General features: G+C 32.6%; 3 protein-coding genes across 4 annotated transcripts in view; 2 read left to right on the top strand and 1 right to left on the bottom strand.

Annotated features, from left to right (window-relative positions):
* The window catches only part of LOC134700941 (uncharacterized), a 55,887-nt gene extending 40,623 nt beyond the window's left edge, over positions 1 to 15,264 (top strand). The window contains exons 7-9 of the mRNA XM_063562088.1: positions 8,067 to 8,232; positions 8,922 to 9,069; positions 14,936 to 15,264. Coding sequence (XP_063418158.1) covers positions 8,067 to 8,232; positions 8,922 to 9,069; positions 14,936 to 15,264 — 643 coding nt within the window. The remainder of the gene's footprint in view (positions 1 to 8,066; positions 8,233 to 8,921; positions 9,070 to 14,935) is intronic.
* On the bottom strand, positions 1,975 to 3,745 carry LOC134701002 (uncharacterized). 2 transcript variants are annotated; one of them, XM_063562151.1, is made up of 2 exons: positions 3,308 to 3,745; positions 1,975 to 2,738 (listed from the first exon to the last, which is right to left on the bottom strand). In XM_063562151.1, the coding sequence occupies exons 1-2, from the start codon at positions 3,545 to 3,547 to the stop codon at positions 2,589 to 2,591; spliced, it is 390 nt and encodes a 129-aa protein (XP_063418221.1). In that variant the 5' UTR covers positions 3,548 to 3,745; the 3' UTR covers positions 1,975 to 2,588. The 2 variants fall into 2 exon arrangements, with proteins under 2 accessions (XP_063418221.1, XP_063418220.1); XM_063562150.1 differs by having other exon boundaries at positions 1,975 to 2,733.
* On the top strand, positions 4,163 to 4,858 carry LOC134701021 (coiled-coil domain-containing protein 1-like). Its single transcript, XM_063562166.1, has 2 exons — positions 4,163 to 4,514; positions 4,748 to 4,858. The coding sequence occupies exons 1-2, from the start codon at positions 4,187 to 4,189 to the stop codon at positions 4,798 to 4,800; spliced, it is 381 nt and encodes a 126-aa protein (XP_063418236.1). The 5' UTR covers positions 4,163 to 4,186; the 3' UTR covers positions 4,801 to 4,858.
* Positions 15,265 to 15,913: the final 649 nt, after the last annotated feature.

Raw genomic sequence — 15,913 nt, 5'->3', positions numbered from 1 at the left:
AGGATAAAACCCAGAGTTGGATGATAGCGCCTTTCCTTGGATAGATACGTCTATTTGTGAAAAAAGTGCCTGTAAAAAGAGACACACAGGTGCTACACTTTCATCGTCCGCAAGATCTGTACCATCTTGATGTTTGACTTTCAGTTTAACACACATCTGACTTCTAGACAAATCTAAATACTCCATTCCATTTTGACTGGAAATGTTAAATAGTATTGGTGAATCATTAGAAATAGTGGATGTTGGTAGAATATTCTCCATTTTTATATTCTCAATTCCTGTTTGTGTTGGAGGTAGATCGAAAATGTCCAGTTCTGTAATTTGTCCCTCTGTGAAGAAATCTTTATTAAGCATAGCCATTATTTTGTATCTTTACACACTAATTATTCTTGTTTTGTTTAGTTTTACACACTAAATAAGTCCCTGTTTTTTTTTTATTTTACGCACACTAGATATGTCTTTGTTTTTTACACACTAAATATGTCCTTGTTGTTTATTTTCCTTTGTTTTTTAATATTTTTTTTGTTATTTCTTTTCCCACTTTTTTTTACCTTCTTATTTGGTTTCTTTTTCTTGGTAACCCTCGGCTGCTGTTTTGCTGATTTGATCTTTTTTTGTTGACGTCTCCTTTTAAAGAGTGATTTTGCTGATTTTTTCCGGTCTATTTCACTCCTCGCCTGATCCACTGTTGCTTGTGCAGGGGACACTATTTTGACTGGTATCTCACTTATTTCCATGGGTGTGTGTTTTATTTTTGATTTTTCTATTGGCACGATTTTCCCCCTTACATTACCCACAACTGATCCGCCTCTTTGATTTCCTTTCATGAATTTGTTTTTGTGTTTACTGTTTTTATAATAGTCCATCCATTTTTCAACATTAGGAATATACATCTCAGAAATATCCATTTTACAAGAAAAACGGATATTGACGAAAGTGAAGTGTGATCGTCAGTGGTTTGGTTAAAAATGTCGCTAATCTTAATGAACGGTCGGTTATGTAGATCTCAATATCAAAAATATGAGTCTTATTCACATCCTCATAATACAATTGATGGTATATGTTTGTCCAATTTCCCTTTCTGTTTAGTTCAACGGATCGTAATAAATGTTGCTCTTGTCTACCATTCAATATAGATGTATCAACTATATTACAAAAAACATACAACTGATTCATATAACTAATTTGTTTTGAATCATTGATGTGGATGTCACATAAAGCGATTTTCCATATACCTGATAAGTTCAGAGGTTCGGATAAATGAATTTTGAACTTATGTGCTGTGTTGTTAGGGAAATAATCCAAATTTGTTTTGTCGTCGCTTTGTGCGCGGAAATAAAAATTTGACATTTTCATATTTGAGTTGCAGATTGCTTTCTGATCTCAAACGTATATTCAACGGACTTAAAAGAGTTCTCATGAATCGAATTATCAACCATTCACAGCTTCTGTATTATGTGCTCTTACGTTTTTTGTTGTCTGTGTTATGACTTGTTTTAATGTGTGTTTTTCGTAAAATCCTCTGTCTTTTGTCAGTTTTAATGGGTTTTTTTTTTTGTTTTTTTTTTGTTTTTTTTTGCTATTGTTAATTATCTATGTGTGTGTATTTCGAGGTGTTGCTGTTGATGTGTATTATTGATCTTCGGATTTTACACCTTAAAATTTTGAACGTGTGGTATTGAAAATAAGACTTAATTAATTCAACCAACGTCCAACATTTAACAAGTTTGAAACATGACCTACAACTCAACTGTAGTTGGGTGTATACTAAACGATGTCAGTTGCAACTAGTCAAGAACTTTAAAAATAACTCCTCAACCCAGACTGATGGACACTAGTATTAACACATAAATTAAAACAAATAGAAGATATGATTTTTATTCATATAACAAATTTAAAAGGTTTTTATTCATATAACAAATTTAAAAGGTTTTTATTCATTTAACAAATTAAAAGAAACAATCCTTCCTTAATTTTTGCACTAAGTATACCATGCCGTTAATTATGAGGATAAAATTCCATCAATGGATTAGTATATGTGTTATATTGTACTAAAAAAAATAAAACATACACCAATATCTCTACACTGCAGTGTTCACAAGGAGCGCAATACAATATCATATGTTTGGCATATAAAATTACCAATACAGTAAACGTGCTATATTGTATACAGATTATTTAAAATACACAACGATCCCTCCTTATTGCACTAATTATATCATGCCAGTAGTTACGAGGGTAAAGCTCCATCAACACATCCAAAAATTCCAATTTGTAGTTCCTTAACAAAAACGAAAGTTCCCGAAAAGTTAAATTCCCACCTAATCTTATTAATGAACAACACATATTTTCAAATAGATTACAATTGTCAATTGTTACAACTCTCTGCCATAAAATTTCTTGTACTAAAAAAAGTAAATCTGTCTGTTGAAATTCGCTGATGTCCATCCCCAAACGTTGATAAATCTTAAATAATAAATTTGATGGAAGTTTTATAATGGCGTCTCTTGTTAGTATTGAGCATATTGGTGTACGAAGTAAAATATTGATGGTGTCTGAAATGCATTGCCTGTCCAGGCACACTTCTCTCAATCCCTCTCGTCGTCTGACAGATCCACATAGTCCAGTCTCTTGGCTGGCAGTTTCCTCTTCTTCTGAGGTGGCTGAGTCTTCTCCTCTGAGGTCTGCTGTTCCAGACATCTGAGCGCTTCTTCCTCCTCCTGTACTCTCACACTGTTCTAAATAAAAAAAAAATACAATGAGTTTGGTGTCGTGATGAACTCTTCAGTGAAAACAGAAAAAAATATGACATCTCAATAAAAGACTTTATCTCCGAACATTAAAAGATAATTTGTCGCAAGCACCTATCGTTAGCACCAATTTAGTTAGAATTTCATCGTTATTCATCAAAATATCCTTATTGCAATAGACCTTAAATAATAAACCGCTACTGTCGTTTTTGGTTGCGATAGACCTTAAATAATAAACAGCACTATTCATTTTATCATCGTAAACGACGTTTAGCAAGATATTTTATCATTATTCATCATAATGGCGATGCAAATATTAACCTCATTAAATTGTGACCATCAAATGTTATCTTCATAACATAACTTGTATATATATATATACATAAAAAAAAAACGAAAAAAAAAAGGAATGAGTTGATTCTATAACAACACCACAAAGAGCTTTGTATTTTTTTTTTTTTTTTTTTTATTTTTTAAAGCAGACAAGAAGGACTTCATTGGTATTTTATCCAATAAACATGAATTTCAACAATAATGAATGAAAGTAATGTGCTTACCTGTTTTTCAAAACTTTCATCGAGCGATTTAATTGCCTCGGCATCTACCATCCTCATGAGTTGGATGTATTCTTCCGCCTTAATAGAGAAGCTTTTCTGTTGGCCATTTCTTGCTGTTTGTCTCAAATGGACCCATGTTTTTCCGTTGTGGCTATTTATCCCTACGGTCAAGTTGTCTCCAAACTTCCCCTGTGCTCTAAGAACTGCATCACCGTCTTTGATAGTTACTAAAGTATTCATTTTCGTAGATTTACAAGTTGTACAAGTAGATTTACAAGTTGTACAAGAATTGTACCTTATTTATAGCAGATCTTGTTTAAGGGGAAAATTTTCATTGGACGAATAAACCAATTTTTGAAGAATTATCATACATAACTAAATTAATATTCATCTCTGATTGGTTAAAATTAAAATTTCTTCAACGATTGGTATATCTTTTATAAAATGAAATTTCTGTAAGGATTTGAAATGTATCACGGTTGATTTATTTGAGTTTTGTTTTGTCAGCACCACAAATCAGCAATTATTTCAGGATTATTTTGATTTAAGCTATTATTATTTCAAAATATTAATTTTGTTTTGCTGTCAACACTAATTAAGATGTGTTGCGTATAAGATATTGTTCATTTGTTCATTAGACCACTTCTTGATGGTCATTTAAAATATGTGATTTCATATTAAGTTGGAGCTGTGTTACCACCCGTTGATCAATACAATAAAAGTCTATCTGTAATTCTTTCTATCATGCTATGATGTATTAAACTGCTTTTACAATGATCAAATGTTGTCTCATTAGATTGTTTGTTATTTACCCCCCCCCCCCCTCTTTTTCCCTTAACGTGTTACTACCACTAAACAACTCATCGGTTTGTAAAAAAAATGTCTGAATTTCAGAAAGCAGGAACTTTTGACAATCCAATAGAAATTGTTGATGATATCATTGATGTTGATGATTTAAGTGACGATGATATAAGTGATGATTTCACCATTATTTATGATAGTGAAGATGAGGAAAGTCATATTAATTGTGTATCCAGTGATAATATTCCTATTAATCCACATAGTGACCAAGAATTTGTTGATGATGATGATGATGATGTTCTTTCTTTAGTTTTATCCTCCTCAGATGATGATGATGATGATGTTGATGTTCTTTCTTTAGTTTTATCCTCTTCAGATGATGAATGTGCAGAGCCTATGTTTCCAGGTAGGTTTAATATCATATATTGAAAATTTGTTAAGTTCAGACAGGTGTTAGTTTTAAACAGGTTAGCTTAGCATAAATGGTTTGATTGATGTTTTTTTTTTCAAAGGTTCCCTTTTAAAATCATGTCTGTTTTGTGAGGTTTTTTTTCTCTCTCTATGTTGTTTGTTTTGTTTAAATAATATAGTACTGATCATCTAGAAAAAGGACCTAATCAAATCTCATATTTATTGTAGATTCAACAACCATGGAAAAAGACATTCTGGAACTAAATCACACTAAACAGTAACAACTCTCTGATCTACTCAGATTTTTTTTTTTAGTGTTATTAAACTATCATTTACTCATCCAGTTTTATTTTTTTTCTTAACCATCTGTGACTTGTTCAAATGCAATGCTGGACTTATTTCAAATCAATTTCTGGTTTTCTGTTCTTAATTTTGTGAGTTATATGTTGTGGTATTTCTGTCTCCATGACTATTGTCTTTCAAACTTATTTATGTTGTCTACTTGGGTTTGTCTTAAGGTAACGTTAAATAATCTCATTGTTTTGAATATCATGCAGTGACTCTCAACTGTAATATCAATTTAGATTGTCTTGTGTGCATTTACCTCATATCTTCCATAATGTGTATGTTTCAAACTCGCAAATCAGGAATTTTGAAGAAATAAAAAGATATTAAAGAACTTTTTTTTAATTCAACAAATCAATAGTCTAACATATAGTACAATTTATACATAAAATTAAAAATCATTTATTAATCCAAGATAAATAGTTCATGTGTGATTGTCTCTTTATTTGTTAAAAAATTGTTATCATTTGTTCTTCCTTACTGTTATAGTAATATTATCAATATCAAACAATAATAAAAGCAATCCTTCAAAACAGTGTTTTTCAATTACCAAAGTTTCTGGATTGTTCTAATGATGGAATATTTTTTTTTGAAACACCAAATAATAAAAGTAATCCTTCAAAAAATGTTTTTTCAACTATCAAAATTGGTTGTTTTGATGATGGGATAAATTAAAACACTAAACTAAACTAAACTAAACACAATATATATATATATATATAACATTTGTAAATAAAATCAACATTATAAAAATTTCCAAACAAACAAACATATATGTATATGTTTGTATTTTGCAACATTTAAACATACCTAACAGAAGTTAATAAAATTATCATATTTAACTTTAAAAAAAAAAATCACCATAATAAAACTTTCATAAAAAGGTGTCTTGTACAATAATATGTTCGGAATGTTATGAATGTAAAGAAAAAGTTTGTGAGTATTTTCAATAAGTTGATAATCAACTGAATCAAGTTTGCATATATATCAATGAAAGACTGAACACATATAAAACATTTGCATATAAAATCAGCATTATCAAAAGTTCAAACATATATACATTACTTTGCATTCTGCAACATTTAAACATAAGTAAAATCAACATTATTAACTTTCCACATCCATAAATCATTTGGCATTTGGCAACTTGTGATTAACATTTGGCAACTTGTGATTAACAATCAAAAACACAATGATCTGAAATTGATCTTTAATAGGCATAAATTAAAATACTTTTGTTTTTCTTCATTACAATGAGAGTATTTTCAATAAGTTGATAATCAACTGAATCAAGTTTGCATATATATCAATGAAAGACTGAACACATATAAAACATTTGCATATAAAATCAGCATTATCAAAAGTTCAAACATATATACATTACTTTGCATTCTGCAACATTTAAACATAAGTAAAATCAACATTATTAACTTTCCACATCCATAAATCATTTGGCATTTGGCAACTTGTGATTAACATTTGGCAACTTGTGATTAACAATTCAAAAACACAATGATCTGAAATTGATCTTTAATAGGCATAAATTAAAATACTTTTGTTTTTCTTCATTACAATGATCTGAAATTAATAATCTTTATTGAATTTTGATCTTAATCAATCAAATATGAGGTAGAAGTTGAACTCTCTCTTCAAATAACACCAATATATTGACACTAAAAAAAAAATTGACATAAACATGTACAATGTATGTATAAAATCATTTGAAAGAAAAAAGGTTGACCTGAATTTGTGGAGATATGTGTTTTAATTGTTACAATGTCAAAATTAAAATCACTTTGTAATTTCAAACTATGAGTCATCATTCTTTATGGCAACAAAATCTTTAAAAGTGACTGCATTTGAAATCTTCTGGTTATTTTAAATACTTCATAAGACCACTGTTCATTGTAGGCGCGAGTAAAAACTTTCCTCTGATGTGAGATACGAACAAGCTGACCAATTTTATATTTATAAAGTCGTCTGCGTTTGTTTGTGATTGAGTTCTGATGTTGGTCTTTTTCAGTTGTAGTTGTTGTATTCTTTGGTTTGAGATACATATAAGCCCATAAGTCTGCGCTGTTATTTTTATTCACATCTTTTGGAGCCATATTGTTCAGCGAGCGGTGTGGAGTAGAGTTATAGCTTACAACTAGACTTTGAAGGACATCTATGTATTTGTATGTCTTTTGTCTATTTAAATATTTGAATATCATAGTTTTGAATGTTCTATTAAATCGCTCAACATAGTTAGCATGCACCTCATTTAATGTTATGTGGTGATAAATATGTTTCCTTTTAAATAATTGTTTAATCCATCGATTAGAAAATTCAGCTCCTCCATCAGTTCTAATTTTCTTAGGATTGACCTCAGTGAGTATATCAGCAATATTCTGCTCAACGTGTTTTCCTGTTTTATCCTTTAAAGTTCTTACATAAGCATACCGCGAAAAAACATCAATGGCTATGAGCAAGTATTTCACTTTATTATTATATTTTGATAATGATTGCATGTCTAAAAGGTCAATATCTAGTTGCTCGTTTAAAGATGAAACTATTACCTTGACCCTCTTAAAATTTCGACGTACAGGTCTTTGTAGGCTGTAATCGTCTTGATCTTGCAACCATTTTCTTATTTTGTATAGTCCTGGTGTTTTAATTCCTTTGTTTTTAAGTACTTGATGAATCTTCTGAGCACTAGAGTATGCTGCTGGGTGTGAAAGATTAGTATAGATTTCCTTAATCAATTTATGGTTGTTATCCATTGAATATTATGAGTATATTGACTATTATAAGTAAGCACTCTCTTGATGAATGTTATCAGGGGATGAAAGAACAACTTTTAAAAACATTGAATAATAAAGCTTAGAGAACGTTCATTTGTTAAGGTTTATATAACGAGCTTAGAGAACGTTTATTTGTTAAGGTTTATATAATAGTGTTACATCAACATACACAGATTTAAAGAATATACAGTATACTACAATGGAAAAGAATGTCAAGAATTTGAGGTTGGATCTGTTTGACTAGATACAAACAATAGAAAAACAATAGGGATTTGTGCCAGAAACATAGAGAACAATAGGGATTTGTGCCAGAAACACTAAAATTCCCCTACTAAAATTATGTCTATCAGTTGATAGACAAAACACTGTCAGCCAATCAGAAGACGCGTTTCATCCAAAATTGAATTATTTCATTTTAGACTCTACAGTCATTACCTTCATAAGAATTTGGGGATCAATTTATATCCCAGTGCCAAGGAATTCCATGAAGATGTTCAACATGCTGTTTCTACTTTTGCTAATTGTACCATTAGAAAAAGTCTTCGGGCATGTTTATATGATACAGTTCTATATAAAAGATTACGGGTACGTTTGATTATGATGAAAGATGATAGCAAAAGACATTTTATTCTTGCCATTAAAAAACAACTACATGGTGTTAACTTCAATTATTTTTTTATTTTTATTTATCCCAAATAATCCGGTCGTTATATTCCTATCACTACGATTACTTTGGAGGAGGTGAGAATCGGAGACGGAAAGGGCTTGAATTATTCGAGTTCGTATTCATTAGTAATACATTTTGATTGGCAGATAACAGTCACATGGTGTTTTTAAGAACAAAATATTGCTCCACTTAAAATCAAAAGCCATGCATACACATTACTCTTCATGACACGTTACGACAATATTATACGTACGAACAGCAAAACAAAAAACTTACTATATAATTTTGATTTGATTTGGATTTTTTGTATTTGGCATCATAATCGACTAAAATTCAATTAACAAAAAACAAACGGAATCATAGTGTATAACAAAACAATTTTAGAAGAAACAAATGTAAGGTTAGTGTATTTCCTTATTCATATATCTCTTACAGTAATTCTCGAGGTGAAAATGTCGCATTTTTTTGTCTGTACGCACTATATATGTGTTTATTAGAATTAAAATTATTAATCCCACAACTAAGATAGATAAAACATAGTAAAACTTGAGAACGTTATATATTTTTTATTTTCCATTTGGATCTCAATACCGTTTTTACGTTTCAGGCACCAATATCCTCAGGGTTTTATAGTACTTTTCTGCGTGATTGGTTAAAGGTCTTTGACAAAGATCAGATTATGGTTATACGCAATGAAGACTACCGCCGTAATATAGCCGGAACTCTAATGAAGGTGTTCAAGTTCTTAAATCTAGGTATGTACAATAATCTCTTCCTTAAAAAAATGTTATACACTCCATGGTTTTTGTGTTACCTTTGGCAGAAAATTAAGCAATTCGAATGTTCTAATTGTATATAATGGTGATTTCACTATAACAAATGAAGGGTCATTATATGTACAATAATCTAATCCTTAAAATGAATAGTTAAATTCAATATTTCCACTAACCTGCCTCCTAAACTAATCGCACGTTCTCTCTACTTCCCCGTATGTTTGTCGAGTTTTTCTATTATACATACGATAATACCTCCCTGACGTACATGTAACTTTTCTGTTTCTCCCGGCGACCACAATAGTCTCTGCTGGTGGACATTTTGTCCCCGAGGACATCATCCGCCCAGTAGCAAAACTACCATTGCATCAATTTACGAAGATCAAACAGGAAACTTGCTCGGACGTCGCCCAGTATAAAAAGGTCCGAAACAGACGTCACCATGGACACGGTGTCGTCTGATACGGCAGGTGTCTCCTCATCACCAGACATGACAAATATCTCAAACATGACTAATTCAGATCATCGTCCTAGTGACAATAGCAATATAACACATATACAGCCTTGTTCAGTTCTCTTTAAAGTCATTTTGGTTTTTGATGACACAGTACAACACTGTCGAATTTCGAAATGTGAGACCAAAGGCTGCAAAACTTGTGCAATTTTAATTACAGATGCTGAATTCACTAGCAAATTGACCAAGGAGTCATATTTTACCAGAAGTAACGATGATCGGAATTGTAAATCGATAAATGTCGTCTACGGGTTAGAGTGCAACCTTTGCGGATTGGTATGCGTCGGTGAGCGAAAGTAAGTCTAATCAAACGTATGCGCGGCCATAGATCAGACATTAACCTCAATGGTAACGACATTCTATACCAGCATTTCAATCAGCCCGATCATTCCATCGTTTCTTTGACAGTTCGCATTATCGAAAAGATATACCATAGCTCCAACAATATTAATCTTTCAACGACAATCCGTAGACAAAAAGAAGACTACTGGATTAGACAATTGGGAACTGTGACACTTTATGGTTGCAATGACAAAATTGATGGTATGGGTATTCTATCTAGTCCTTCGTGTAACTCGGTGAATGTGATGAATATTTTCAACTCGACTCCTCGACGTTGACGCAGTCATGGTCATCGTCATTATACATCACCTTCTCTGCATGATGTCTCTAATAATGACTTGCTGCCATTTATACAAAAGCCGTAAGGTATTCATCACATTCGCACGAAACTTTATTCATTACTCCTTTCAAAACTTCATTCTCTGTTCAATTTATGTTTGGAATCCATTGTTACAAACCCTCATTCAAACCAATACAAACTTGAAGCTATAATTTCGTATATTGCAAGTCACAGACTTTTCAAGCCAGTCCGCATTGAAAAAGATGAAAAAGAGAAAATATCTTTCCTTAATCTTTTATTTGCCAACAAAGTCTCGATGGCGTCAACTTAGGCAATATCCTTCATCATAAATTAGTTCAATCGAAAATACCTCCTTATTTCAAAGACCAATCTTTACCAGTCATTTCTTATACCTATACCAAACCTATTGCAACTAAAAATTTTCAATTACAAACACGTTTTGCAGCATCTCGATATTGACGACTTCAAGTCTAAAGCTCCTGATTGCACTTGTGCTAATTCCCAATTCACATATAATCCTGCTGACCACGTTAATACCGGTGACCTCAACATTGTTAATTACACTTCTCTACGAAATGTGTTATCAAAAGGTCCGAAATATCGTGAGCCTAAATCCATCAATTGGAAATACAACTTTAAAATTTTGATGGATTCAGTCGAGGATTATGCCAGGTAATGGGCTACGCGAGAGAAGGAAGACGTAGACACTGTTTCCGAATGAATTAAGGCAGTGAGGTCGTTGATACAAATCAGAGTTAAGCAACTGAATGAGTCCATCAATGCCCATGCTACGTCTATCTCTAAAGACCCAAATGTTGAAAAACACCTATCCGACCTCCATGACAAATAAGGTGTTGTCCCCGCAGACAAAGCCGCAAATAACATTGTTTTTGTGTGTAAAAGTCATTACATAAACTGCTTGATAATCGAATCAGGTATTGACAATGCACTTGGAAACACAACATATACCCTCACGACACTTACCATAGAGGAAATCCTGGATAATCATAGGTCTGTTTTTTGTTTCTTTGGAATTTCACCCAAGGATGAAAAACTGGATCTTCCATCACTTGTTTTGAATACCTAAACTACATAAGTGGCCTTACAACCAAAGGTATATTGCTGGGTATTCCAAGTGCTCCACGAACCTCTTTCTAAAGAATTAACATCTATTTTATCAGCAATCAAAGACGGGCTTCACAGTTATTTTGAAACTGCATATTCTAGAGGTGGCGTGAATCAGATGTGTTTACTTAAACATTCCAAAATACTTTTAGAGTACATACAATCTAACTCTCTTTCATCTTGTAACAGTATTAAAACATTTGACTTTTCTTCTCTTTACACAAGTATTCCACATTCCAAACTAAAAGACAAATTGAAAGAGTTGGTATTTCTTTGCTTCATAAAATTAAATGGCCAACGTAGATACAAGTATCTTGTCTTAGGGAGGAATAAATCCTACTTTGTAAAGGACCACTCTGGTACGAACAAAAAAATGTCTCAAACTGATATTATCAAGATGCTTGATTTCTTGATTGACAACATATTTGTTACGTAAGGAGGACGTGTTTTTCAACAGACTGTCAGCATTCCAATAGAAACAAACTGTGCCCCTCTACTAGCCGACTTATTTCTTTATAACTATGAGGCTGACTTCATGCAGGAACTTCTTAGGAAAAAGATAAGAAGTTAGCAATACCCTTTAACTCTATTTTCCGCTATATAGATGATGTTCTTTCACTAAATAATTCAAAATTTGATTACTATGTGGAACGCATCTATCCCATCGAACTAGAGATAAGGGATACTACAGATACAGTTACGGCTTCATATCTTGACTCACATCTAGAAATTGACAATGAGGGTCGGTTGAAAACAAAACTCTACAACAAGAGGTGATTTCAGCTTTCCATTTCTAAGTAGCAACATTCCAGCATCACCTGCATACGGGGTATATATCTCCCAATTGATACGATATTCCCGTGCTTGCTTTTCCTATCATGATTTTCTTAATAGAGAGTTGCTGTTCACAATGAAGCTATTAAACCAAGAGTTCCAAATGGTGAAGTTGAAATCATCCCTTCGTAAATTTTACGGACGCGATCACGAGTTGATTGATCGGTATGGAATAACCGTTTCAAAAATGATATCGGATATGTTCCTTACGTCGTAACTACAATCCCCTTCCCTTTCATGAATGTGACCTACCGAATAAGACTATTAACCAGATTAGTTATCACATAAGCAACACGACTGGTGCCACTTATGGAGCAGGATCTGCTTACCCTACCGGAGCACCTGAGATCACACCTAGTTTTTGGTGGGGTTCGTGTTGTTTATTCTTTAGTTTTCTATGTTGTGTCATGTGTACTATTGTTTTTCTTTTTGTCTTTACCGTTTTTAGCCATGGCGTTGCTAGTTTGTTTTAGATTTATGAGTTTGACTGTCCCTTTGGTATCTTTCGTCCCTCTCTTTAAAGCACATTGGTTTCTTTCCTCGTACATTTGAATAATAAGAATTTGAATCGTAAAACGAGGAAACTTGAAGATAATTTGAGAAGTGTGTAAGGTGTCCGGACAAGATGAATACTCAAAAGTCAAAAAAGCATCGGAGTTCATTTAAAAAATGAAGGATAAATATATCTAATGGATTCAAAATAATTTACTAATTACATTTTGAGATCAGATTATGTAATCCACGCCATGATAATAATATTTTCTTTATTGATAAATATGCTTTAGTTTATCATAAAAATTCTGCACTTTTTTTTAAAACTTTTTTTTTTAACTATTGGTCCTCGGTCCTCTTCAACTTTGTACTTGTTTTGGCTTTAGAACTTTTTCCATCTGTGCGTCTCTGATTAGTCTTGTGTTGACCAAACATGCCTCTGGCGTATTTAACTTTAAACCTGGTACCTTTTGTGAGCTATTATTCATGTGTTCCTCTGTCCTATATGTTCTCCCATTTATTTGTATTGTAGTCCTATCATGTAATGATGTCATTTAACTGTTATATTTGATATTGCCATAAAAGCGGGAGGTTTGGCATGCCACACAACAAGGTTCAATCCACCATTTTATTTCTTAAAATATATTGTACCAAGTCAGGAAAATACCCATTGTTGTATTATAGTTCGTTTATCATGTTTATGTGTGTGTTACTTTTTAATGACTTGTTTCTGTTGTGTCGTAGTTCTCCTCATATATCTAATGCGTTTCCTTCAGTTTTAGTTTGTAACCCGTATTTGTTTTTTCTCAATCAATTTATGAATTGCGAGCAGTGGTTTACTATAGTCAAATAATGGAAATTCCACAGGAACTAAACATGTACCCCTTATTGTGAGACAAAGTGTATGGACTATTTTACTGAAGCATATTTTCTGTATTAAAAAAAAAAGCAAATTGTTAAAAAAGAACACGAACTGTTAAACTACGTTTTTTAATGCTTTTCATAGTTTCATATCGTGAGACTTGAATATGTGTATATTTTCTAATAAACAGTAGACAAGTACATGGATATTGTCCTGCAAACATATTTTTTTAATCGTTCCAGATTGCATGCGTGTTCGACATCTATTGTACGATACATAATTATACAACCAATAGTTATGTAATTAACTATTGTAAAGCAATGCTTGAAATTGTTTTTACATTTTTCGTTACCGATGTTACGAACTGGAATCTAAGTTTTCGTCAGAGGTACATATTTTAAGTCTTTGTTACGTCATGTATGATGTACTATGTTGTTGTAATACACTGTTAAAAAAACAGAATGGAAATGGGGTATGTGTAAAAGAGGTACGAAAGATACCAGAGAGACAGTCAAACTCATAAATCAAAAATAAACTGATAACTTCTGGCTAAAAAATGAAAAACAAACAGACAAACAATAGAACACATAACACAACATAGAAAACTAAAGATCGAATAAGCAATATGAACCCCACAAAAAACTAGGGGTGATCTCTGGTGCTCCGGAAGGGTAAGCAGAGACAATTATCCGACAAAAGAGTAAAAAAACATCCGACGGCACAATGGCACTTCGACACAACGAGAAAATACCAAAACTGGAGTCCGACGACAGCTGATAACTAAACAAAATAAATACTGTGGATTCATTTATTTTCGTGGGTACCAATTTTCGTGGATGAAGGAAAAATGACATGTTCGTGGGTATTTAATATCGTGGTTTTGCCAAAGTCTGCATACACTCCTATAGAAAATCTGTCATTCGTTGCACATTTAATTTCGTGGTTCACCCGTACCCACGAAATCCACAAAAAATGGTATCCAACGAATAATAATGAATCCACAGTATTAGTTCAAGAACAAATGACGTCATACTAAACTGCGAAAGATATAAAATAAAAAAAACACAAACAAGATTAGCAAAGGCCAGGGTTCCTGACTTGTGACATGCGCAAAAGTGTATATTTTCCTGTTATAGAACATTAATTGAATATATAAAAAAGAAGATGTGGTATGATTGCCAATGAGACAACTATCCACCAAAGACCAAAATGACACAAACATTAACCATTATAGGTCACCGTACGGCCTTCAACAATGAACAAAGTCCATACCGCATATAGTCAGCTATAAAAGGTCCCGATAAGACAATGTAAAACAGCTCAAGCAAGAAAACTCACGACCTTATTTATGTAAAAAAATGAATGTATTTTTTTACAGACGAAGTAGGACCGTATGTACTTGAGAAAATGGCATGTAGAGAGTTGGAGTATAAAACTTATAAAAGGTCGCCAATAATGAACGAAACGAGAAGCCTTTTAGAAACATTTTATTACGACAGCCAGCGCGACATGGACAGTCTTTTGGAAGAATATGGAATAGACCTTTCACATCAGCCACAAGATGAAATGGCCAGTAAAATAAACTGTTCAAGATTTATGGCCAGAAACCCTTTAGTTTCTAAACTTAAAAGAAATAAAGTGAAACGCTATTTTATTAGCAAGAAAAACGCTACGAAATATTTCAGGAATAAATATATACATCGTTAATTTATATTCGATTATAAATTTCATTTTGAAACAACAGTCATATTTATTAATAGATCGAAATAATGAATTTAGTCAGGATGCACATTTATTATAGCTTGTACCTAACCCTCTCTAGAGACTCGTTTCTAGGTTGTAATCTAGGGTCTGGGATGTCAGAGGTTCGATCTGAAGGCGTGGTTTATTATATTGCTTCTCCGCTTAATTATACACTATATTAAGAGTAAGATGTAAACATGGCCGGCTCAGTGTTATTCTTATTGTGGGATTCAATATTTAAAAAAATCAATTCAGCGTGACGGTTTAGTATTAGTCTATTTACCGGATTTGTAATCACATAAGCAACACGACGGGTGCGGCATGTGGAGCAGGATCTGCTTACCCTTCCGGAGCACCTGAGATCACCTCTAGGTTTTGGTGGGGTTCGTGTTGTTTATTCTTTAGTTTTCTATGTTGTGTCATGTGTACTATTGTTTTTCTGTTTGTCATTTTCAATTTTAGCCATGGCGTTGTCAGTTTGTTTTAGATTTATGAGTTTGACTGTCCCTTTTGGTATCTTATGTCCCTCTTATATTACTAAACAGGATTTTGAATACTTACATCCAACATACTTTTGCAAGCAATATATTTTTACGACATCAGCGGATTTTAT

This window comes from Mytilus trossulus, unplaced genomic scaffold, assembly GCF_036588685.1.
Source record: "Mytilus trossulus isolate FHL-02 unplaced genomic scaffold, PNRI_Mtr1.1.1.hap1 h1tg000210l__unscaffolded, whole genome shotgun sequence".
NCBI classification, from domain to species: domain Eukaryota; kingdom Metazoa; phylum Mollusca; class Bivalvia; order Mytilida; family Mytilidae; genus Mytilus; species Mytilus trossulus.
The sequence above is the reverse complement of the archived record's forward strand: the minus strand, read 5'-3'. Positions and strand labels throughout refer to the sequence as shown.